The sequence below is a fragment of the Nannospalax galili genome, unplaced genomic scaffold (genome assembly GCF_000622305.1).
Source record: "Nannospalax galili isolate Female #2095 unplaced genomic scaffold, S.galili_v1.0 scaffold231, whole genome shotgun sequence".
Taxonomy (NCBI): Eukaryota; Metazoa; Chordata; class Mammalia; order Rodentia; family Spalacidae; genus Nannospalax; species Nannospalax galili.
In genome coordinates this window covers 2660190-2686642 of record NW_008330120.1, presented here as the reverse complement: position 1 = coordinate 2686642, position 26453 = coordinate 2660190, and the positions used below count along the sequence as shown (strand labels likewise).

Genomic DNA, 26453 nt, shown 5'->3' with positions numbered 1-26453 from the left:
TGGCTTACCTGTCCGCTCAGTTGCTCTCATAGTTAACGTCAGTTGTCAACTTGACACACCTGGGAAGAGGGACCCTCAATTGAGGAATTTCCTCCATTGGATTGGCCTGTGGACATGTCTATGAGGCATTTTCTTAATTGATAACTGATCCTGGAAGTCCCAGCCCACTGTGGGCCATGCCATCCTTAGGCAAGTGGGCCTGGACTATATAGGAAAGCTAGCTAAGCAAGCCAGGGAGAGCAAACCAGTGAGCAGCATTCCTCCAAGGTCTGTGCTTCAGCTCCTGCTTTGAGTTCCTGTCTTGACTTCCCATGTATAATGGGCTGTAACCTGTAAGCCTTCCCTTCCCTAAGTTGTTTTTGATTATGGTATTTATCACAGCAGCAGAGAAACCAAACTAAAACACTTGGTGAAAGACACCGGGGAGGCTTCGAAGGTTTGGTGATTACAAAGCTGTTCTACACAGCACTTGCAGGATTTTATGTGGACATCAGTTTGCAACATATTTTGCTAAATACCATGGACTGGGCCATTGTGGACTGTAGGCAAGATCTGGTGAGTCTTCTAAGAGCCTATCAAGCTGATTTCAGAGTGGCTATCCATCTTGCACCCTGCCAGCTATGAACGAGAGTCCCTGGAACACTGCATCCTCTCCAGCATCTGGTATGTCTCTCTCCCCTTTTATTTTATTTATTTTTTGTGGTACTGGGACTCAAACCTCGGTCTTCATGCATGTTAAGTAAGTGCTTTATCATTAAGCTGTATCTCCAGCCCGCTCGCTTCTTTTTAGTAATAAAAGATTTTATTTGGAAAATTATTGAAGCAATGCATACACAAATAAAAAATATGATCTTAGAATTTGTATGGAAGAATAAACACCCTCAGAATCCCCGCATAAAATGTGAAAACTTAGTATTTTGGGAGGTTGACCCTTCAGCTACCAGTCCAGATCGTTCAGTATTGATGCAGGAGCTGTTGTCTGGATTAATGAAGCTCTCTGTGCTGAGTGGCTCCACTGCAACTCAGGAAGGGGTACCAAGAGAGTCCACATTCTGTTAGGTGAGGAAGGATGCATCCTCCAGCAAATGGGAGAAATGAAAACAGGACTAATCACTCACATAGACAGATACAGGTTCTAGAAGGCTTAAATAATTACAAGTAATATAGCAGTCATATGCAAGAAATTGATGTTATGACAGTAGGCCTTGCTAACCAAGATTAAAATTCCAGAGGCAATAGAAAGAGGACAGATGTTCTGACTCTGTGAAACAGGAAACAGCATGCTGAAGATATCACAGAGTAATAAACCATATACAAAATACAACCAGGAGGTCAGACAAAGCTTGGTGTCTGTACACTGCCAAATTGCACTGGGGCTTAGATCACTGAGGGTTAGAACACCGGGGCTTAGAGCCATGGGGGTTGTTAGAGCACTGGGGGTTAGAGCACTGGGGGTTAGAGCACTGAGGGTTACATCACTGAGGGTTAGAACACTGAGGGTTAGAGCACTGAGAGTTAGATCACTGAGGGTTAGAACACTGGGGGTTAGAGCACTGAGGGTTACATCACTGAGGGTTAGAACACTGGAGGTTAGAGCACTGAGATATCACTGAGGGTTACATCACTGAGGGTTAGAATACTGGGGGTTAGAGCACTGAGGGTTACATCACTGGGGGTTAGAACACTGGGGGTTAGAGCACTGAGGGTTACATCACTGAGGGTTAGAACACTGGAGGTTAGAGCACTGAGATATCACTGAGGGTTACATCACTGAGGGTTAGAATACTGGGGGTTAGAGCACTGAGGGTTACATCACTGGGGGTTAGAACACTGGGGGTTAGAGCACTGAGAGTTAGATCACTGAGGGTTACATCACTGAGGGTTAGAGCACTGAGAGATCACTGAGGGTTACATCACTGAGGGTTAGAGCACTGGGGGTTAGAGCACTGAGACTTAGAGCCCTGAGGATTGTACACTGCCAAATTGCAAGTCATCCAGACAAGCTTAAAGAAAAATGTAAATGTTTTCACAGGCACCCCTCCCCAAGAGAAGTCACATGTGTGTGTGTGTGTGTGTGTGTGTGTGTGTGTGTGTGTGTGTGTGTACAGGTATATGGATCCATGTATGTGCACACAGAGGCCAGAGGAGGATATCAAGCATCCTGCTCTATAACCCTCTGCCTTAGTCCTTGAGATAGAGCCTCTCACTGAACCTAGAACACACTGTTTTTTAGCTAGACTGGCTGGCCAGAGAACCTCAGAGATCTTCCTGTCTCCACCCCCAGGACGTGTGTGGTCGTGTCCAGCTTTTACATGGATGCGAGGATCTGAACTTGGGTCCTCCGTCTTGCTCAGCAAGTGTTCTTACCCAGTGAGTCATCTCCCCAGCCCCAGGGAGATTTTAGACTAAATATAATATTTTTATTTATTCTTTGATGTACATGTTGTATGTTCCCCAGAGCCCCCTCCTAGGCAATTACTTTTCGACTTTGAAGAATTTCTTCTGAATCACACTGCAGAACGGGTTTCCAGTTTTCTGAGATACAGTACAGGGAAGGAAGAGGACCAGGTTGACTTTTTTTTTTTCAGTTTTTTAATGTATATTTTATTGACTTTTTGTGCGTTTCATACAGAGCATCTTAATCATCTTTGTATCCACACCCCCTATAAACCCCACACACACTGGATTTCATGCATTCTGCCATATATGTTAAGACCTATTGAGTCAAGCTAGTGTGCCCAGATATCCCTTGGTCCAAGTTCATCCACTGGGGTCTAGTCTGCCTATCTAGAGTCTCTCCCTCAACTCTCCCTCACCCAGCAGTAATCACTGCCAGTGGATCTTTGGCTAAGGTTGGGGTTTGCCCTCCATTTCCACAGTTCTATGCTGGGTTTTGTCTGACTGAGTCCCCATGGGTCTTGTGCAGGCTGTCACCATTGTTGCAAGTTCATATGAGCAAGTTCCCAGAGGCCTGAAAGCCTCTGTTTCCTTATGTTCATGCACCAACCCTGGCTCTTACCATCTTTCCACCCTCTTCTGCAATGGAACCTGAGCAATGGGTGGGTGAGGTTTAATATCGGAGTCCTACCCAGGGCCATGCACTCTGCAGTCTCTTCTTCTTTACCCCTTGGCCAGTTGTGGCCTTCTGCGTGCATGGTAGTCTGGTGCATGAGGAAGCTTCCCTGGTGAGAGTTGAGGGATGCGTTAGTGTTCTCTACCCCCTGTTCTGCTATGTTCCATGGGCCTTAGGTGTAGAGGTTCCACTGTAGATGTGTCACTTCGGGCCAGGAATCTCTCAGACCCATTTTCTCTGTGTTCCACCAGCTGTAGAACTCTGTGTAGCCTTCATCTACTTCAGAAAGAAGCTTCTTTGATAAGTGGTGAATGGTAAGCTTGTCTGTAAATATAAGGATCCATATTTAGCATACAGTAGCAATTTCATTTGTCTAGAGCTATGACAGCTTAGGGGTATGGAAAACCAGAGGGAAATGTATCAGCTCAAAAAGCTACTCAAAAATATGCATACAATAGCTGAACATGAGTGCATGTGTGTCTCTGAAGGCTGAGTTAACAGGGAACGCAGTGCCAGGCAGGAGAAACCTCCCTTCAAGTCGTTGGTCAGGGTAGTCAAAGAGGCTCTCAAAATAACACAGGCTATTGCTGCAGTCCTTGATTGCCTCCCAGAACTTGAAGGTAAGAGCCTTTGCTGAAGACAGGACATACTTCGGACACAGGACTTGCAGCAGTGGAGCTGGAACTGACCTGGAAGCCTCCTCCCTGAAGGCAGCTCTCACAGTTTTGGGGACACTATGCAAGCTGGTAAGGGAGAAAATCAATCAATGATCCAACCTCATCTTTAAAGCCTAATAACCACAATGACCAGCACAGCAGCCTACATTGGTAAGTAGTGGCACTTTTATCTTGGGGGTAACCAACAGCTATCTAATTGGACTTAAAGCCCGCTCAGTGGGAGGGAACTCGTGTGGTACTATAAACATAGCCAAATACACGTGGCTAAAGAGGTCATAGGTCCTAGGAAAAAAACCATCTCTGACTTTTATTTTATACATTCTTTCTCAAATCTGTCATTTACCATTTATACCCTATCACCCCATTGGGTCATTATTAACTTCATATTTTCTTTTAAATTTATACCTTTTAAAATACACTTACTTCATACGGAGACATAAATCATTGTCATCAACAGAACCATGCTCTCTGATGTGTGCAGAGGCTGAAGCCACAGAGACTGTGAGCCTGGTGTGATTAGATTCCAGTTCCATGTAACCACTTCCTCTTGTACTGAAAGGGCAGTGTCAGGTTAGGGGCTTTTACACTTGACCTTAGCCAAAAAGCAGAGAAGTCATGTTTTGTTCAAATGTAGGGTCTCGTGGATGCCAGGCAAAAGATGTACACTGAGCTGCATCCCCAACTCTTGGGTGAGGGCTTTTGATGGGCTAACGCCTGAGCAATCAGAAGACTGAGAACCTTTGTTCATGTGTGGTTTTCTTTCTTTTTGTGGTAAGCTTTGTGCATACTAGACAAGCCCTCTACCACTGAACCACATCCCTAGCCCGTCTGGATATGTGACCCAGGGTGGCATCCCAAATACCAGGATTATAGGCGTGTGTGTTACATTCGGCTGCTTCTGTGATTCTTGATGCCACTTGTGCCTCCCAAATCATCTTATGGCCACCCCCATCTGTCCTCCCCTCCAGAACATCTGGGTTGGAGAAGTCAGTCTTCAGTCTTGTAGACACCATGGTTTCCTTTATCCAATGACCATGCCTGCAGAGGAGAACTCAAATGCCAGCCAGTGTGCTTACTCCTCCTGCCTGGTGTCCGCAGGCTCCCAGCATGGTCCTTTAACCACATGGACTTGTCTGTGCAGTGTTTAGAGATGGTCTGAAGTAGAGACATTTGGTTGTGGCCAATGACAGCTAAGAACCCTTCCTTCCTTCCTCCTTCCTTCCTTCCTTCCTCCTTCCTCCCTCCCTCCCTCCTTTCTTCCTTCCTCCCTCCTTCCTTCCTCCCTCTTTCCTTCCTTCCTCCCTCCCTCCTTCCCTCCTCTGGGTACTACAGCCAGAACCAGTACTGACTCTGTCTTAATGGGATCTACAGAATCTGGAGTGCACAGGAGAGAACTGGTTCCCCTAGGGCCTCTGACTATTTCTTCTTGTCCCTTCCTTCCTTCCTCCTTCCTTCCTTCCCTCCTCCCTCCCTCCTTCCTTCCTTCCTCCTTCCTTCCTCCCTCCCTCCTTCCTTCCCTCCTCCCTCCTTCCTTCCTCCCTCCTTCCTTCCCTCCCCTTCTTGCTCCTGTCTCCTTTTTCCTCCCTTTCTCCTTTGTTTTTTCTTATTCCCTTTTTGTTTGTTTTTGTTGTTGTTGTTGTTTTTTGAGACAGGGGCTCTCTGTAGGCCCAGCTGCCCTGGAACTCACAGAGATCTGCCTGCCTCTGCCTCCCGACTTTGCTGGGATTAAAGGTGTGCACCACCACACCCAGCCCTCCTTTCTTTTTTAATAAAGGAAGGAGCAACAACGTGGTAAAGTCCAGACACTGTCAAGAGAGACAGCCAGCGTTCCTTTCTTGCAAGTTCTGATCCAGAAGGGAAGACCTGGGACCTGGTGATCAGTAATCGCTTCTCCATTCACATCTTGGCACTTTTCTTCCAGACACTGGAACTTTTACCTTGTTGGTGAGTCATTGCAGAAGGCAGCATACCAGTGACCCACAGACAGACCAGACAGTCCACATAACCACAGCATAGGAGGTGCGGCTTAGTGTGGTCCAGCAGGGACCTAATGGAATGTGCCTCTTCTGAACAATCTTGGGACCACTCAGTGATGCCCACCAGGAAACATTTAAGTTCAGTATGGGGTGAGGCTGGACTTGGGCTGTGAATGAAAGGAATTTTGGAACTCTCAGTTGACTGGGATGGAGAAGGGGCTGGATTTCAAACAGGTTTTGAGAAGCATCTCTTGCCTTAATGGTGTGCTCTAGAACTCAGTCTCCCGAGAACTGCAGAGGGCGATGATAATGTTCCAAAGTCCTGGTTCTTTTTATTTATTAATTTTTATTTAAAGTGTGTGTGGTGTGTGTGTGTGAAATTCGTGTACCTCCCACTCCGTGTGCATAGTGTATGTGTGAGTGTGCAGGCCAGAGGAGCACGTCAGTGTCCTGCTCTGGTCACGCACCACCTTATTCCCTTGAGACAGGGTCTCTCACTAAACCTGGAGGTAGAATGACAGCCATCAAGCCCCAGCGATCCTTCTGTTTTTCCCCACAGCACTGCATGCATGCATCCAAAATACAGCCACCCATCAGTCCATCCATTCATTCATCCAGTTATCCATTCATATATTCATTCATCAGTGCATCCATGTATCCATCCATCCATGCATCCATTAATCAGTGTATCCATCCATCCATCATTTACCCATCCACCATCCATCCACCCACGCATCCATCCCACCCAAACATTCAGGCACCCATCAGTCCATCCATCCATGTGTGCCTCTATTCATCCAAATATCTATTATCTGTCTATCTGTCTATCCACCCACCCACTCAACCATGGATCTAGACATGTAGCCACCCATTAACTAGCCCACACATGCACCCACCTATCCACCCAACACAAATTGAGCACCTAGAACATGCCAAGCACTGAGAATCAAGCAACAAAAGGGGTTCCTACCAAACAGGACCCAGTGTAGAGCAGACCTCAGTATTCTTTTTAATTTTCTGATTTATTTTATGTGTATGAGTGTACTGCTTGCATGTATGTAGGTGCACCCGTGTTGTGCAGTGCCCACAGAATGACAGAAGAGAGTGTCAGATCCCCTGGAACTGTAATTATGGACGGTTGTTATCTGCCATGTGGGTGCTGGGAATTGAACCCGGGTCCCCCACAGTACTGTTTTTGAATGAACGTAAGATGAAGCCAACAACACAGGGCTTAGCATGTAACTCCACATCTTCTCACTCTGGCTAACAGAGATTAGGAAAAAGGAGGTCTTGGAGTTTGAGGGTGAGCATTTGTCCTGTTCACAAGAATGCTGTGAAGGCTCCACCCTTGGGGGTACATAGTAAAAAGGAAAGGGGGCCACACCTCAGACCAGGCTCTGTGAAACACTAGGCCAGCCTCCAGTGTGGCTGGCTCCAGGTTTGAGATAATAAATTCCACTCCTCTGCTGGCGACAGAGGAGAAGACCAGGAAAGCACGTGGACTGAGAGCAGAGGTGGGCAGGCCATCAGGGGTGGGCGAGGTCCATACAAGGGGGTGGCACTGAGGGAAATGAGCAAAGAAAGTCCTTGGCAGCAATGAACTAACCACAACATGCAGGGAGGAAGAGGGAGGAGCCTGTGGGCGGAGCACCGTTTCCTGTTTCCGGTAGGAGTGACCAGTCTTCCTGTCTACAGGACCAGAAGCAAAGCTGGATCATTTTCCTGGGGAACAAGTTCCTGTGTGGTCTGCATGCACATGTCCTCAACTGTGTGTATGTGAGCACATATGCATGTATACAGGCTCAACACAACAGTTAACCATGTATGTGTGAAGTCTGAGTGTGCCACCAGTGTGACGATGACTTTATACACAACATCTCCAGGGCACTGTGGGGCTATGGCCTCAAGCTGAGTGCCACACACACTGGGTTCAAACCAGCTTCGACCCTTACCAGATCTGGATCCTGGCCTATAACTCACATGCTCTTCAACACAGCTTCCACCTCAGTAAGTCGGGGGGCAGTACTGCTGACCTCAAGGGTCACCTTTGGGATGGAATAAAACAATCCGTCAAGTGCCTTGTTTGGAGCCTGGCACGTGATGGCTGATGTCCATGTCCTTGTTCCCCAACTTCTAGTCTCTTGCTTCAGCCATTTTTGCTGTGGGTTACATATAAGCACTGATGCCCCACAGGTTAGCATCTAGACCCAAGGTCTGTTACAAAGCCATTATTGCCCGTCCTGAGAAGTTCTGATGTTGCAGACCCTGGGGGGAGCCTGCTGGTCTAGCATACACATGTATCATGAGTGCAGGAGTTTGCATCCAGGGCAAAGCCTGGAGCAGTAAGGATGGATGCAGAAATAATTATCTGGGTCAGTCCTTGGGTCCATGGATCTCAGAGGTGCTGTCCATATTATCAAGATGTCCTTCGTTACGTGTTAGCCTGCCTTGTTTCCAAGAGTGGGGCCAGGCAACATTCTTATCCTTATTTTTCATACACCAAGTAGGTGGGGCTTTTTCTGGCTGCTTTCCAGCCCTTTATGTTTTAAATTTTTTAAACTTACTATTGTTGTTGTTGTTTTGCTTTTTTCAGACAAGGTTTGGCTATGGAGCTCAAGCTAGCTTCACACTCACAGTCTTCCTGCCTTAGCCTCCCAAGTTCTGGGATTGTGGGCATGCACCATGCCCATCTGGTTCTTATTTTTGCAATTTAACGCTCATGTGTCCAAGTGAAATCTTCATGGTCATCTCATCTACAGTTGGCAAAGCTCTGTTCACCTCCATTTCCCATCTATGCTGGGAGTTTCTAGTCATTCCCTTTATAGAACATCGTAATGGTGGTTACATGACAGTCTACATTTGTCAAATCCACAGGAAGCATGATACAAAGACTGGGTCCCACCACAGACCTTGGGATACCAGTGATGGTGTCTACTGATGTAAGTACATCAAAGTAACACGTGGAAGACGCTGGTGATGGAGAGCTATGTGCAGAGCAGCAGGGGGTTATAGGAATTCTGTCTTCTGCTCCATTTTGCTGTGAGCCTAAAACTTCTCTTAAAAGACTTTTTAGAAGTGAGGAGAAAGTCCTTTGGTGTTTCCTTTTGGCACATTTGGAGCTGAGGTGCGCTGACCTAAACAGGAAGTAGCTGAGGGGACATCTGAAAAGCTGGACCTCTTGGTTTCTTGCTGAACCTGGAGGCAGGAGGGAGAAAGACCCAAGCCCTCCTTCCCTGCGCCCAGCCCCTCCCACCAAGGTGCCTTGGAGGTCTGCACAGAGGATGGGAGAGAGGTAAGGGCATTGTGCAGTGAGCAGGTCTCCACCATTTTCCTGGCTGGGAGCCCAGCAGCCCTTGCTAGGCCATTAAGGGCATAACACCAAGTAAGCAAGAACCCGGTTCCGGTTTGCAGAGAAACCAACTGTGGCTCATGGATGGAAACAGCCACTGGGAAGGGCAGAGAGAAGATGCCCAGAACACCTAAGAGGAGGTCAAGGTCAGTGGGTTTGCTGCGGTTTGCCAGACATTCTGCTGTGCCTGAAAGTACAACTCTGGCCCTGCCTCACGCCCCTCATCTTTACAGACAGACTTGAAAACCCAGACAGTGAACCACTGTTTACGTACCTGGGGCACCTGGAGCTCATTGCCCACCCAAACCAAGATTGCTGCTAGAACAGGGGTCAGACCACCAGCTGCTACCGTATGCATCCGTGGAATCAGATATGGATGAACCAATGAACCCAGTGCTAGTGGGAATCCATACACCAGAGGGACTGAGTCTAAGCACCCCTGGAAAAGCAAAGAGGTCTCTAGAGCACTGACAGGGGAAGCAGCATCCCCAGCAGATGAAAAGTGAACAGAAGAGTCATCCTTTCCAAATGTCTTTGCACCGACGTTGGAGTTTGTGTCCAGCCCTCTGTCACTGCTTGAGCTGAAGTAAGTTTTCAGTTTTGTGTCCTGTTGGCTTCAGCTCAAGGTGGGGCAGGGGCACAACGCAGAGGCACAGAACCAACAAAGGACTGGGGTTACTTTTTCCTCTTGTGACTTTTTGAAAGTTTAGCATTTGAGTGACTTGACACGTCCAGGCCCTCAACAATGATACTCTGCATAGGGATCAAAATACAATTTCAAAATAATATATTTTATGGCATCCCCCAAGGGAAAAAAAAAAACGGACAGCATAGGGATCAAAATACAATTTCAAAATAATATATTTTATGGCATCCCCCAAGGGAAAAAAAAAAAACGGACAGGTTTCTTCCCTCTGAAAGGATTGAGATGGAATAACATCTGTGCCGAGAACACTGCAAACACGTTAACCTGGCAGGGAGTCTCTAAGGGACTCTTCTCATTAATGTTCTGTGCATAAAATTAAAACTTGAAATATATTTTTAAATCCATTTTGAATCATTTAAGCAATTCTCCCGCAAAGAGACTATTGTGCTGAAATAATATATTTGGAGCAAGGTCTATGAAAGCCATTAAAATGTCTTAAGACCCCCTGCCTTTCACAAGAAAAAGAAGGGGAAATGCTCTCTCTTTTTATTTGAAACATTCTCTGTATAAAACACACCCACCCCTGAAGAAAATGACTTTGAAATAACACTAAGAGTTTGACTTGAGCCCACAGGAGCCCAGGAATTCAGAGTTGGGCGTTGGTACTCCTGATGTGCTGGAGAGTGACAGGGGTAGGGATCTGTGGGGACCCTTCCAGGTCTTCCTTGGTCTGAGTCGCTCACACCTGGGAGCAGGATCCTCTAAAGGAGGCAGAGGACAGAGGCACACAGTCGACCGACCCTTGCTTTGTACCCAACTTGGCCAGATTTCTGGGCTTTTGCTTTTATTTCTGTTTTTGGTTTTGTTGTTGAGACAGGGTCTCATGTAGCTCAGGCTGGTCTTAAACTCGCTAGATAGCCCAAAATGACCTTCAACTTCTGATCCTCCTGCCCATCTCCAGAGTGCTGGGATTACAGGCCTGCAGTACCACACCCCAGTTTACACAGTGCTGGGGATGAGACCGGGGTTTTTTGAGGGCTGGGCAAGCGCTCTACCAACCGAGCTACAGCCTCAGCCCTCAGTCGTCACTTTCAGCACACTCAGGACACCCAGCATGAGCTGATCATACTGCAAGAGCAGCAGCCTAACACCAGCGCCCCCTGTTCTCCATTACTGCCAACTTAATCTGTCTGTCAAGGACTGACTGAAGGCTAACCAAGAGCCATCCTGTCCAGGACTCTACGGCTTCCATTTTGAGTACACTTGACTCTTCAAACTCCCTAGTGAAGAGCATTGTGGGAAAGGGGCACGGGAGTAGGAAGCCCTACTCCCACCACAGTGTGGGAATCAAAGCTGCTAAAAGATCCACCAGCTGGTACCAGATGCTCGCTGGAGAGAGGTGGCCATGAGGATGTCCTCAAAGTCTGATCACGGTGTCTATGACGCTGCCGGCCAGCTTTCTTGTCGCTCCAGCAGCTGCCATTTCTCCCAGCCAGGTCACAGTGATCTGAGGAAGGTGCCTCACCATGAGGCACCCTCAGGATCTAACCAAGCCTGACATAAAGCAGGAATACGTAAAGTCTGCAGGTGGGATGGGCTGGGGATACGCAGCTGGGACCATGGGTTCAGAACCAGGTGAAAGGAGGCAGTTGACAGTGGGCAGGATGATCTTAAGATGCTCAGTTATCGGCAGGGCCTTCCCAAGGGAGGGAATGAGGTGAGGTTGCAGTCAGAAATTGAGGCGCTGGTGGTCAAAACCCAAGTGCACTGACCAGGTCACGTTCCTGGAAATTAAGGGGAAGAGCCAGGCTCAGGAGGCTGCAGACACCAAACACTCCTCAGGTCATTCCTCGCCTCCTCCCTGCCCCCTGCTCTCCCGCCCCCTCTCCATTCTTCACACATAGCTTCAGCTTTCCCTAAGTGTTTAAGCTTGTGTTGTGTAAGTTTTCCTGGGACGACTACTCACTCCAGACAGGACGCCGGCAGCAGGCTACAGAGCGAGTCTACCAAACTCCAGCTTGACAAACCAACGAGTTTGTCAGGACTACTCTCAGGGGCATGGTGAGGGGTCATTCAAGGAGCATGGTGAGGGGTCGTTCACGGAGCATGGTGAGGGGTCATCACTCACAGAAGTATAGTGATGGTCACTCACAGGGGCATGGTGGAGGGTCACTCACAGAGGCATGGTGGAGAGTCACTCAGGAGCACGGTGGGCATTATTTATAGGAGTGTGGTTGAGAGACTAGCTACAGGATCATGGCAAGGCTGTGCGCATTCACAGTGGTATGAACCATAGACTAACTCCAAGATCATAAATAACTGCAAGGCAGCTGTGTCTCCAGAAAACCCCCCAAGAGCAACATCTCAAAAACCTGCAGTCCTGGAGCCTCTCTCAGACTTGTAGGCAGCTGGGCAGGTGGAAAGCCTCCTCCTGCCCAGCATTCCTTACTGCCTGTATAACCTTGACAATCTCCTTAGTTCCAGGACTCCTGAGACTTGTGAGCTGTCTCCTTCCGGCCTTAAGGAGCCTCCCTTTCCATCCCGAGTTTATGGCCACACAGCGGTTTCTTCCTCACAGTGTGGGTGCCGTGGTTTGATGTGAAAGGGGCCACAGGCTCATGTTTGACCGTGAGGTCCCCAGCTGGAGGTGCTGTTTGGGAAGGTTGCAGAACGCTTAGGAAGTGGAGCATCACTGGAGGAAGTGGGTCGTGGTGAGACCTTGACGTTTAAAGCCCAGTCCCATGTCCTGCTCTTTTTCTGCTTCCTAAAGATACAACGTGACCAGCCATCTTCCTGCTCCTACTTGTCCCCGCCTGCTACCATTCTTTCCTACCGTGATGGAACAATCCCTCGAACTGTGAGCCAGGATAAATCCTTCCCCTCCTTAAGTTGCTTTTGTCAAGGTATTTTATCACAGTGACAGGAAAAATAACTCACGCAGGGTCTAACAGAAGTTGGCTGGGCCATCAGTGGGTATCCCCCTTGGAAGGGATTAATGTAGTACTTGTAGAACAAGCCTGTCTCCTCTCTGGAGACAGTGGTTATAAAAAAAGACTGGCCCTTTCCCTCCCTGGCTTCCAGGCTCATCACGTGACCTCTTCTGTATCTTGCCATTGAGAGGTCATCCTCCTTGATGACCTCATGAAAGCTGAGCAGAAGCCAGCATTATGCTCTTGAACTTCCACAGCCATGAGTCAAAGGAACTTTTTAACTGACCAGCCTCAGGCATTTTGTTATAGCAATGGAAATGAACTAACATACCCACCAAGCCCAGCCCCAGGGATGTTCCCCTTTGCTATTTCTGGGACTAGCCTCTCTGACCAACCGTTAAGGGAACTTCTGGACCCCACATCACCATTCTTATTTTTGAAACAATGGTCTGTATAAAACTCTTCTGATGTGCTTATTTACCGGACTGGAAGTTTCTAGAAGATTAGAGGTCTTTCTGGGCACTATGAGGAGCCAGGAGCCTGGCACATGTAAGGGACTTAGTAACATTTGTTGAGAAAAGGATGGAGAATGGCCGTGTTGGAGCCTCTGCTTGAAGCCTCTGACTGAGGGGAGAGGTGATTGGCCAGGCGTCACTCAATACATGACAGAGAACGTCATTTTGTGGGGTAGAATAGAGATGCCATCTCCTCCTCCCCTGCCACCCAAAGATCCCATTTCCCTTCAAACCTTCTGCCTGACCCCTGTGGGCATCCCCTCCCTGGACTGCCAGTGTCCCTACTACCAGCCCTGTGGAGAGACTAGCTTTGCAGTGAAGACCCCCCATCCTTCCTCGCCCTTCTGCAATGGTCATTGATTGTCACTGTGACAGGTTCCAGAGCCACCTAGGAGACAAACCTCTGGGCAGGTCTGTGAGGAAGTTTCTAGATTGGGTTGATTGAGATGGCGAGATCCACCCTAAATATGGGCAGCATCATTCCTTGGGCTGAAGTTCCAGAATGAATGAAAGAATGGTCAGCCAGATGACTCAGCAGGTAAAGGCACTTGCTGCCAAGCCTGACAGCCCAAGTTCGATCCCCTGGACCCACATGGTGGAAGGAGAGACCAACTCCTGCAGGTTGTCCTCTGATCCCCCCTACACACACACCACACAGATAAATATATAAAAAGAAGAAAAAGGAGGAAGTGAGTGGCGTGTTGGCTCTCACCTCTCCCTGGTGTGGACACAGCACCATCAGCTGCCTCACACTCCTGTTGCCACAACGTCCCCCACCGTGAAGAACTGCACCCTCATACCCAAAATAAACCCTTCCTAAAGTTGCTTTTGTCCATCGATTCATTGTAGCAACGAGACGTGTAACTAACTGCCCAGTACTGGGGACTGAGCCCTGCAGAGCACATGCATTTCTTATCCGAAACTCCGGCGGGGCGGTGGGGGGCGGGCATCCTGGAAGGTGGACTGGCTGTGCATCAGGAAGCCTGGGCAGCTGGCCTTTCCCCGAACTTTCTTTGGGTACTTAGTACACTAGATGGCCACAATGGTGTGCTAACACTTTGGAGTCCGAGCCCAGCCCTTCCCTGGCACTCAATTCACTTTCCTCCTCCAGGTGTCTGTCCTCACATCTGGGGAGCTGAACAAAGGAGGCTGAGAGGGAAGGAGTGGCTAGGTGCCCTCAGCCTGCTGGGGGGCGGGGGGCTAATGGACATAGTGGTGGGTAATATGCCAACTGGGGTAGGAGCTATGAGGGGGCTTCCATAGGGATGTGACCCTTTCCTTCCGCTGTAAGGCCCCAGAACCCGTCCAACTGTCACTGCAGGTCAGGGGAGGGATGGTCTGAATCCAGTCAGCAGCCCTTCTGCAGTGGAAGAGGAGCACAGGATGTGGGGGAGACAAGTTCCCCCCTCCTCCAGCCACAGCCCCTGGCTGAAGCCATCACATGCACACTGCATATTGTCACTTTCAACACAAGCCCCGCATGTCTTTGTTGTGCAGGAGAGGTAATAATCACCCATGTTGTGATAAAAGGCATGCTGGCAGACAGAGCCCGCTCCCCACACAAAGCGCTCCTTGGTTAAAGAAAGAAAAAAATAACAGTCCAATAAAAAGAAAACTGTTTAAGTTTAAAAACTAAAAAAGAAGCAGCTGACTCCAACTGTCAGAATGTTTTATAAAGCAACAGCAAAATGAAAAAGTAATAAAAATAAAAAACTGTCCCAGAGAACTGATAGAAGCCAAAATTACTAATACACAGGAACATGGCGAGCCTCCTGCAAGGGTGGTGGCGTCTCCTCTCTCCCCGTTTGAAATCTATGCAGAACAATTTTGCCAAGAAAAAGAAGTATTAGGTAAAGAAACAGTCTGCCAGAGGCTCAGAAATTTCTTATTTCAAATATCAGAAGGAACAGACTTCAGTGCTTAGAACCAGGAAAAAGGAGGAACTAATTGCAACAACAAAACAGAAATAACAGACATCAGCTACAAGCACAACCCAAAACGGTAACACGGGGACCGCGCCAGGCACGCCTAGGAAAGGGGCGTTCCAGAGACATCGCTTGGGCAGGTAAGACACAAGGTACCCGGTGAAACCCGATCTACAGGAAACAAGTGATTTCTTAGGGGAAATAAGCACAGGAGATGTGTGCCCAGAACAGCAAGTGCACTGGGCATCCTGCGTTTTGGCTGGCTCGGTCTGGCCTCCCTGCTGGCTGGGACCAGGTTCTAGTTTCATTTCTGCTGCTGTGATGAATGCTCTGACAGAAAGCTGCATAAGAGGGCTGGACAGATGTCTCAGTAGTTAAGAGCACTGGCTGCTCTTGCAGAGGACCCACATTCGAGTCCCACACACACGGAGGCTAACAACCATCCATAACTCCAGTTCCAGGGGAATCCGACACACTCTTCTGTCCTCTGCAGGCATTGCACAGCACGGGTGCACTTCCACACATGCAAGCAATACACTCAGACACGTAAAATAAAAATCATAAGTAAAATACATATTTTAAAAGGAAGCAGCATGAGAGGAAAGGGTTTGTTTCCACCTACAAGTCTAAGCCATGGTCTGTCATTGAGGGGAGTCAAGGTAGGAACTCACAGCATCACGGAGACCCTGGGATGGCAGGAGCCTGAAGGCGAGCCTTGCTTACTATTCCAAGCAGTACTGCGTCCAACCAAGAAATTCACTTCCCAGCAGAAGCAGCACAGCAGGAACCTCGGAGGACACCTCCTGCTAGCTGGCGCTGAGGTGTGTGCTCAGCCTGCTTTCTGATACAGCCCAGGCCCACCTGCCTGGGGATGGTACCACCCACAATAGGCTGGGCCCTCCTACATCAATCAGCAGTCAAGACAATCCCCACAGACATGCCCACAGCCAGTCTGACCTGGGAAATTCCTTAGGTGAGGGTCTCCTCTCTGATGACTCTTAGGTTGCATAGAGGTGACCGTTAAAGCTAACCTGGACACAGAGAGACTGAAGTTCTAGGAAGAGGGGCTTCCTGTGGCTCCTGAGGAAGGGTTGATAAGAGGCACCCCCACCCCACAGGGAGTTCTATCCACCAAACAAGTCCCTAGATGGTTGTGGGAAGTCAGCATCACAGGGTCTCCCATGATGCTGTGAGCTTTGGCTGCCTGGGGCAGCAACATGACACATAGCATGTCCTAAAGTCTCTTTGAGAGACACTCTGCCTTTTATAGTTGCCCCCTGGGAGAAGCTGAGCTGAGCCTCCTCCTCAATTCTGTGCCTTCACAGATTCCTGACCACACTGGCCAACAGTCAATTTGAATTGTCAAGTTGACTGGACCGAGAACCACCCAGGGGAGCAGTGAGGTGGTGTGTCTCTGGGGGTGTCTGTGGGGGCATTTCCAGAAGCTACAAGATCCCAATCAGCACATGAGGATGCATTCCCAATATGACTACATTATAGCTGGAGGAAGATCACTGGGGGCAGGGGGCATAACTGGAAGCTATATTTTGCTCTAGCCCTTTCCTGGATCCCTGCCTCTCTGCTTCCTGTCAGCCATGATGTGAACAGCTTCTGCCACAGACCCACTGTCATGATGTTCAGTCTTACCACAGGCACAGAAAGACACAGGAAACAACCATGAATTGAATCCTCTGAACCATGAGCCAAAATAAATCCCTTCATGGTTTGACTCTGAAATGTCCCCAAATAAAACCTTCCATACTACACTTTTGCCAGACATTTGTCACAGTAATGAGAAGAGTAGCTAACCACTTTCCTCCTCTAAGTTGTTTAGACCGGGCATTTTGGTTTCAGTGGTGAAAAGCTAATGTAAAGGCAAGAAGACCCAGGAATACTGAGCCCCTCCTCCTTCAGACCTTTAACCCAGAGAAGGTAGAGGCCCACAGGGCCAGGGTTCTGCATAGAAACCCAGGTTTTTCTTCAGCCAAGTGTCTGGAGTGAGTCCTTTGTAGGACTGATGTGACCACATTGGAGAATGGAGGGAGGCCTGGCCAGGGCCCAGGGAATGTGGTGCCACGGTGGCTCCCAGAGCAGGGCCCAGAGAAGCAGCTCCAGGCACATGTCACTCAGGCTCCTCAGGAGAGAAGGAAGCTGTCCACGTGGACTGCCACAGCCCACCCTGACACAGTGTCTCAACAGTAACATTAGCACAAGGCAAGCCCCAGTGTTGCCCCAAGCCGCATCCGAGGCTCCCCACAATGACCTTAAACCTTTGTACCTGGAGTTCAGGATCCTACCTGCACCATGGCAGTGTCAGGGCACCCAGGACAGAACCCTTTTCACCTGTTCCTCACAGGGAGACAGTGATGGACCTGCAAGGCACAGTGACAGCCAAGTCAAGATCTGCAGAGAGAGAAGGCAAGGGCAGAGGCATTGAAGGTGACTGGAAAGGCCATTTTGGGGATACCCAGGGACTGGGCAGGAGGGTGCTTGCTCTAACAGACTTCACCAAGCTCAGTGCCCTGGGGATTCTGCAGCCAGGTAGATATGTTCACCTCCATCGCAGGTTTAAGATTACAAAGGGTTGGAGACCCTGCCTCCTGGTGCAAGTCAGGTTATCTAGACTGCTCAGGAAGCTGAACAGGAGGATCCCAAGTCCAAGGCCTGCCCAGACAACTTAGGGAGAATCTGTCTCAAAATAAAAAGTAAAACCAGAAACCTGGGAGTGTAGGTCAATGATGGAATGCTTGCCTACCACGGGCCAAGCCCTGGGTTCAATCCCCAGTACCAAAAAAGACCCCCCCCAAAAAAAGGCGGGGCCATCAGTGTCAGATCTAGAGGCCTCTGGGAGGTGCACAGGGTCGCCATCAGGAGCTCAGATGGAGCAGAGGCTGGCTGCAGGGCCATTCCCCAGCCTCCACCTCCCCTCTGCGTCCTGCGTTACCTGGCAACTGGTCTCCAGGCTACCCAGACGCGGAGCCCAGGACTGATGTGCGCTGGTCTACCAAGACCTACCCGAGACCATGGCGCAGAAACCGCTCAGCACTATGGCGGCAGAACGCATGAACCTTGTGGCCCAGGACGAGATCTGGTAATGCCCAGTGGGCTGGGCCCTTCTCACCTGCCACGTGCACACCTGGAAGCCGCCGCTTCCCCACCGAGTCCAGAAGATGGTCTACCTCCAGGCGGGAAGGGAGGGCTCTGAGGATGGTCCTCACAGGCTTTCTGTGCCTTTTCTCCTGCCCATCCGGGAGGCTGGGACATCCAACAACCCACAGACCTCAGAGTTAGGGAACTTAAAAAGAAGAAAGAAAACAATGTTACTATTTGTCCACCTTGAGGGAGAGACTCATAGTCCTTTTTTGTTTTCCCTTGATTTTTAAGCAAGAAGAAATTTTAATTTTCAAAGTTAGGTCAAGGGTCAGGTGTAGTGGCTCATAACTTTAATGGGGAGGCAGAGGCAGGTGGATCTCTGTGAGCTCCAGACTGGTCTACATAGTGAGTTTTTTAAAAAAAAAAAAAAAAAAAAAAAAAAAAAAAAAAAAGTCCAGGGCTGGAGAAATGGCTCAGTGGTTAGGAGTACTGGCTGCTCTTGCAAAAGACCCAGGTTCAAATCCCAGCAGCCACATGTCAGCTAACTGTATGTAGCTCTACTTCCAGTGGATCTGACACTCTCTTCTGGCCTCTGCAGGCACTGTATGACATGGGTGCACTGACATATATTCAGGCATAACATTCATACACATAAAAATTTCAAAATAATAAATATTTTTAAACCCATTTAAAAAATACCTCTGTCCAGGAGGCGTTGGTAATGGATACTTTTAATTGGACAGCACAGACATTTGTTTCAGTCTCCCCAGGAATAATGTCATGCAACACTTTTTAAGTTTAATTTGTGACAAGGTCTCACTAAGTTGTCCAGTCTGGCCTTGAACTCCCCATATAGCCCACACAGACCTTGAACTCACAATTCCCCTGCCTCAACCTCGAGTAACTTGTTAGAACAGACCTATATCACCAGGCCTGGCTCAGATGTCAGTTTCTAATGCTGTTTTATAAAAAGAAGACCCAGGGCTTATTGAAGCACTATATGGCTAGAGGCTGGAGAAGTAGCTCAGCAGGTAAGAGCACTGGCTGCTCCTGCAGAGGACCCGGGTTCTATTCCCAGCATCACATGGCAGCTAACAACTGTCCATAGCTCCAGTTCCAGGGGATCTGACACCCTTTGCACAACATGGGAGCATTTACATACATGCAGGCAATCACATAAAATTAAAAAAGAAAAATTTAAGTTGGGCATGTTGGTACACACTTATAATCTCAGTGTTGGAAAGGGTAAGTTTGGTAGGTCTTTGAAACTTTCTAGCCAGCCAAGGTAACCTAATCAGTGAGCCCCAGGTCCCACTGAGAGACCCTGTCTCAGAAAACAAGGTGGAGGTAGACAGCTCCTGAGGAACGACACCCAAGGCTGACCTCTGGCCTCCACATGTGAACCTGCACACACAAACACACATGAGAAGAGAAACAGACTCCACCTTTTAAGCTCAGGACCCAGGGAAAAGAGCTTGGCCTGGACCTCCAAACCAGCAGGGATGAGGGAGGGGTCCTGATTTCGAAATGGAAGGTGGCCATGTATTTAATTCCATGTTTACAGAACTTAGCACATCACCTCACTCAGCTCAGCTCATAGGTCGCTGTCTAGAGATTATGTTTAACATGGTATAAAAGCACAGCCAGATTGGGGTGGGTGGGGAACCTGGATGTGACATTTAAGGAGGCTCTAGATGTCAAGCTTGTGCAAGTGTTGGGTCTACACTTGCAGGAACCCAGCCTCCTTAAGTGTCACACCCAAGTGTCTCTCAGTCTTGTGCTAGTCTTTGAGAATAAACAGGGGCCTCAGGAATAAGGGGTCTAGTACTCGGACACCCCTCTGGCAGCCAGTTGCAGTCCTCCCTCATCCCTACATCATCACCCCTCCTCCACCATCTCTCTCCACCATTTTCCTCCTGCTTCGACCAGGGTCTTCCCCATGTGGTGGGAGACTTTCTTTGAACACCCCTCACACTTGAGATTTCTCTTTTTCAGGAGATACCGTCTGAAGGCCGAATCTGAAGCCCAGCAAAACTGGCCCAAGAAATGGGGATTTTTAACAACTTCCCTCCAAGAGGTAACTGGAGACTTCGTCAGGAGTCCCCGCTCCCTCCCAGGTTGAACCAACCATTTCGGGAATTAAATGGCTGGGATTGATAATCAGGAAAAAGGCATTGAAAGAGAGGGACTGAGGAGATGCCTCACAGGTCCACACAGCAGAGCAGGGTGCCTGACTCTCCTCTGGCCTCTGTATGTGTGGGCACAGGCGTACACACGTGCATACATACACCACACACACATCAACTAATTAACTAATTTTTATATTTTAACTGTATGTGCATGAGTGTATTGTCTGCATGTATGTAGGTGTACCCCTGTCATGCAATGCCCGTGGCAGTCAGAGAGGGCATCGGATCTCCTGGAACTGTCGTTACAGGTGGTTGTTAGCCACCATGTGGGTGCTGGGAATAGAACCTGGGTCCTCTGCAAGAACAGTGAGTGTTCTTAACCACTGACCCATCTCTCCAGCCCCCTTAATTATTTTTTTTTTTCTTTTTGGTCTTTTTGAGACAGGGTCTCCCTATAGCCCCAGCTGTCCTGGAACTCACTGTGTAGACCAGGCTGGCCTTGAACTCACAGAGATCCTCCTGCCTCTGCCTCCTGAGTGCTGGGATTAAAGGCGTGTGCCACCATGACTGGCCCTAGCTCTTGAGGTGCCAGGCACCCCCCCCAAAAGATGTTCCGTGGTCTATACAGCAGCTGGGTGCACCCATATGAATAAAAAGACCACTGAGTTCAAAGGAGGGCAGCCACAGGGCTGGCAAGGAGGTGAGAAGCCAGCTAGTCTCACTCCACAGCCACCTGTCACACGTCCTGTCTGTGACTCTGACTGTGGGTCGAATGAAGGTGTCTGGACCCCTCCTCTGGCCTAGAGGCCAAGCGACCTGTGAGAGATGACTAGGATAATGTCCCCTCTCCTCAATGTTCGGCTAAATGTCACTTTTGGGGAATGGGGCAGACCCCGACCACAGAGACAGCCACTGTCAGCACAGCAGGCTGTGTCCTGACAGTCCAGGAGTCCCAGTGTTCCCAGGGAGGGTGTCTAGAATGCAGGGTCTGACATGAAAACACTCCATAGACACTCAGAATACCTATGTTCAAGACCTCCTAAACTACCTCTGGCTCAAACCTGAGCAGGCCCCATCCTCTGGAGGAACACGGTGCACAGAGCTTCACAGTTCAGAACCCTCCAACTCGGCAGCCGAAGCCCCATCCAACCCACCTACCACACAGCTTTGAAATTATGCCATTCGTGATGAGGTTTTTAAATTCTCAGAGAGTTATACAATTTGATGCATAAAGTAAGGCCTTAATAACATAATGTGCATAAATGAGTCGGTGTTAATATTCCGTAGATGTCATTAAATTGGGTTTTCAGAGAGTTCAAAATGGCTTTAAAATTCACGGGGTGTGGGGCTCTCCTTTATGGTTTGAACATTGGAACACTGGGACCTCTTTTAATTTGAGTCCATGACTGGGGCAATCCTGCTGGGGGGCGGGATAACTACTGGGCTGCAAAGGCCATAGGAGGGTGTCAGTAAGAACTTGGGATGGTCGGCAGCCCAGGTCCTGGGTCTGCTGCTCACCTCTTGTTCTCGGACCCCACTAGTGCCATCTGTCACGTGTGGCCTTCTGGAGAGAATGAAGGAACCATGTCCTCGGGCCTCGCCTGAAGGTCTCATCTCTGGGTTCTGTTTCAGTTGCTCAAGAGTGAAGCAGTGCACACCCCAAAGCCTAAGATTGAGCTGCCCAGCCACTTCGGCATCCGGCCAGTGAGCCCCATGGACAAGTACATCAAGGTTTGCCAAGCTGCTCTTAAACCATTTCCCAGTAGGGAAACAGACCCCACTGTGCACTGTGATCCTCCTGGCTGCCAAGACGAAAGCCTGGCCATGCTGGGCAGGCATGGAGCCCCGTGACCAGGCCAGGAGCTCCCTGGTGAGACACCACACAGACACACACACACACACAAACATGCATAGACACACACAGAGACACGCACACATTTATATACACAGGCAATACACACGTAGCAGACAAACATACAGAGACAAACATACATGCATATACATTCACACATGTGTACATGCAAACATGCAGGGACAAAAATACATGTGCACATACAAAATGCACACACCAAAACCCACACATACACATACAAAATGCACACACCAAAAAACATACATACACATACAAACATGCACGCACAAATGCACACACAGACACATGCACACACACACATTCACACATATGCACACACAGAGACAAATGTGTGCACGTACAAAAATGCACATGCATGTGCACACATACACACATATGTACAAATATGTACACATATGCACATAGAGACAAAAACACATGAGCATACAAATGCACATATAAACACATGCATGCAGATACAAAAATGCATAAAACATGTACATACAAACATTACACACATGCATGTGAAGATACATGTACAATCGTGCATACAGGGACACGTGTGTGCACACAAACATGCACATTCATAAAAACAAATACATGTGCACATAAAATACACCTACACATACAAACATGTACACACATAGTCAAACACACATGATCATACAAACATGCACACACACAGGCAAACACACATGATCATACAAACATGCACACACATAGGCAAACACACATGATCATACAAACATGCACACCCAAACACAAATGCACATGTGTGTACAAAGATAAGCATGCAATACACAATCACTCATACATATGCATGCACTGACATGTATACACATGCAAACATGTACACGCATATAAAGGGACAGGTACATGCACATACAATCATGCACATTCACAGACACACAAATATGTCTATCAGAAAAACATACACAGACAAAAACCACATGTACAAATATGCACAGTCAAACACACATGACACACAACCATGATCATACAAACATGCACACACATAGGCAAACACACATGATCATACAAACATGCACACACATAGGCAAACACACATGATCATACAAACATGCACACACATAGGCAAACACACATGATCATACAAACATGCACACACATAGGCAAACACACATGATCATACAAACATGCACACACAAACACAAATGCACATGTGTGTACAAAGATGAGCATGCAATACACAATCATTCATACATATGCATGCACTGACATGTATACACATGCAAACATGTACATGCATATAAAGGGACAGGTACATGCACATAAAATCATGCACATTCACAGACACACAAATATGTGTACTCAGAAAAACATACACAGACAAAAACCACATGTACAAATATGCACAGTCAAACACACATGACACACAACGTATATACAAACATACACACATGCACAGACACAATCTCTCAACACATACACAAACATACATGTACTTGAAAATATGCACATATAAAGAGAAATACAAAGATTCACATATAAACATGTACACATAGACAAACACATGGAACACATGTACACATCACAGACAAGCATACAGGTATATAACAACATACATGCATACACAGGTGCATAGATAAGCACATGGTGCACACTGAAAAACATTCCCAGAAATACACACATGCACAATAATCACACACACACATTCACACACATGATTACACATGCACATACCCACACGTGCACAAATGCACAGGTGTGCATACATGTATGAATGTACACGTGTGAAGTGCATACATGTACACTCCGTACAGTGGCAGCAGGAAAGCAGGTGAGGCTTAGGTCCCAGGGAGAGCCAAGCCTGCACCCTGCACTGCTGCTCAGCTCTGGTCTCCTCTTGTCAGTGGCTTGGAATCTGCCTTGGGGAGTAGGGTTCAGCGGGATGGGATGTGTGGAGGACCCAGAGCAGGAACCTGCGTGTTTTCAGAGTGGTGACAGTTGGCTGTTGTTGGGTGCCAGGTGAGTGGCTGAACAATGAGGCGTGTGCAAGAAACAGAGCTGCAGTGGGCAGGCAATGCTCCAGAAGGTCACGGGAGCCAGTAGGTGGGCCTCTCCATGGCTACACTGCTCCCTACGCAGGTGCCCTGCAGCTGGTGACTGGACGATGACCAGGGGCCAGCTCAGGGAAAAGCATCAGGGAGAAGGAGCCCTGCATAGGAATCCTGAGCACAGAGAGGGAGGCGTGCTACAGGGGCACGTGTGGACAAGAAGTTACCACGATGAGTGAAGCTCAGTGATCTGGGGCACAGGGTGGGGTGGCAAGAAAGGGACATACATGGTGGAGTGGGCAGAGCCAATCCACGGGGATTCCGTTCCCGTCTACACCAAGGGCCACTGGGCTGTAAACAGGCCTGTGGAGGGATAAGAGCCTGTTGGAGGGTCACCATGGTCACTTAGGTAGTGTGGATGAGGGGGATAGGCAGAGAGGAGTGACCAGGCATTCGGGGAGAGAGAGCACCAGTGGCCAGCTGTGTACAAGAGCCAGTGCGCTGGAAGCCACGGAGCTCTATGTCCCAGGGCTCTCCTCTTGAGCCAGGCTCTACACCCGGGTTCTGGCCCGTGTCAACTATGGAGAATTCACAAGCTGAAAGTGGAGGGTCAGTGGCGGAGGTTTAGCTCTGGCATAAGCTGCAGCCCTCAGGGGAATGTGGCAGAGAGAGAGGAGGAGAGGTGGGGGAGGGAGATGGGAAGGTCAGAAGGGGTGGGCCTCCACTGAGGCACGCTGAGGGGTCCCCTCTAACTACAAGGGGATATAGTCACTGGTAGAAAACATTTTTAGCACTCCGGTGACTAAAAGGCCAGATAACACCTTGCCTTAGAATCCTGTCTGATGCTGTGATAAAACAGCCCGTTTCTAGCAACTGAAAAGAGAAAGGGTTTATTTTGGCTCATGGTTCGGAGCTCCAGTCCATCCCTGTGGGGACGTCAAGAAGGAACTTGAAGCAGTTAGTCCCCTCACACCCACAGTCACGAGCAGAGAGCAGTTGGTGCATGCATGCTGTTGCTGAGCTCCATTTCTCCACTTTTTTTCCTTTTTTAGTATTTTACTGCTTTTATTCTATGTGTATGAGTGTATTGCCTGCATGTATGTAAGTGCACCCATGTCATGCAATGCCTGCAGAGATCAGAAGAGTATGTCAGATTCCCCTGGAACTGGAGTTAAGGACAGTTGTTAGCTACCATGTGGGTGCCGGGACTTGAACCTGGGTCCTCTGAAAGAGCAGCCAGCGCTCTTAGCTGCTGACCCTTCTCTCCAGCCCCCCTCCCTTTTTTTGAGACCAGGTTTCACCATGTATATCTGGCTGACCTGGAACTCAATATGTAGACCAGGCTGACCTCCAGTTCAGAGGTCCACCTGCCTCTGCCTCCTGAGTGCTAGGATTAAGTTTTCTCTGCTCTTACACAGTTCAAGATTCCCTGCCTAAGGAGTGGTGCCACGCACAGCAGGTGTTTTCCCATCTCAGTCACCAGAATCAGGACAATCCCTGTATTAGTCACTTTTCTATTGCTGTGACAGAAATACTGACCAACGCAATTTATAGAAGGAAGAGTTTGAGCTTACGGTTCCAGGGGAATTTCAGTCTGTCATGGCGGGGAGGCATGGTGGCTGGAGGTGGCTGGACCAGGAGCAGCAGAAGCTGAGCTCTCACACCATCACGCAGGCACAGGAAGCAAGAGAGCAACTGGAGATCCAGCAAGACTTAAGAACTCTCTAAGTCCACCCCAAGTGATGTGCTTCCTCCAGGATAGCCACAGCTTCTAAGACGTCCCAAAACAGCGCCACCATCTGGGGACAAAATGTCCAAATACTTGGAGCCTATGTGGGACATTTTCATTCAAACCACCACATTCCTCCATGGACATTCTGAAAGGCCCTCTCAGGGCATTCTAGATTGGGTCAAGTTGACACTAATCATCACATGCTTGGCATGCTTAACATTCGAGGTGCTCCTTCATTCACTCCCAGGCACTCACACACCTATGAGTAACCGAGTCACGTGGTCAAACGAGGCAACCGCCTACTGGTGCCTCTGAGAGTCATCACTCTAAGCACCTGGCATAGGTTAGCGCTCTCCCTCCATCTTCAGCTTGGGAGATGGAGACTCATCATCAGACCTAATTTGCAGGTGGGGAGACTGTGACCAGCAGAGAGTAAACCCCCCTTCTCCAGTCATACAGCAACTGTGTGTGATGTCAAAGCTGTGCTCACAAATGTTACCCTTATTGGAACCTTGCAGACCTGAGAACACACACACAC

At 48.7% G+C, this 26453-nt stretch overlaps 1 protein-coding gene and 1 long non-coding RNA gene across 2 annotated transcripts in view; one reads left to right on the top strand and one right to left on the bottom strand.

Annotated features, from left to right (window-relative positions):
• Positions 1-10699: 10699 nt before the first annotated feature.
• Positions 10700-18372, bottom strand: LOC115071923. Its single transcript, XR_003850980.1, has 3 exons — positions 18213-18372; positions 17389-17494; positions 10700-11505 (listed from the first exon to the last, which is right to left on the bottom strand). It is a non-coding gene; the product is annotated as an uncharacterized LOC115071923 (long non-coding RNA).
• The window catches only part of CUNH20orf85 (chromosome unknown C20orf85 homolog), a 15218-nt gene continuing 6879 nt past the window's right edge, over positions 18115-26453 (top strand). The window contains exons 1-3 of the mRNA XM_008842481.1: positions 18115-18182; positions 20180-20261; positions 21946-22044. Of these exons, the coding sequence (XP_008840703.1) occupies positions 18115-18182; positions 20180-20261; positions 21946-22044 (249 nt within the window). The remainder of the gene's footprint in view (positions 18183-20179; positions 20262-21945; positions 22045-26453) is intronic.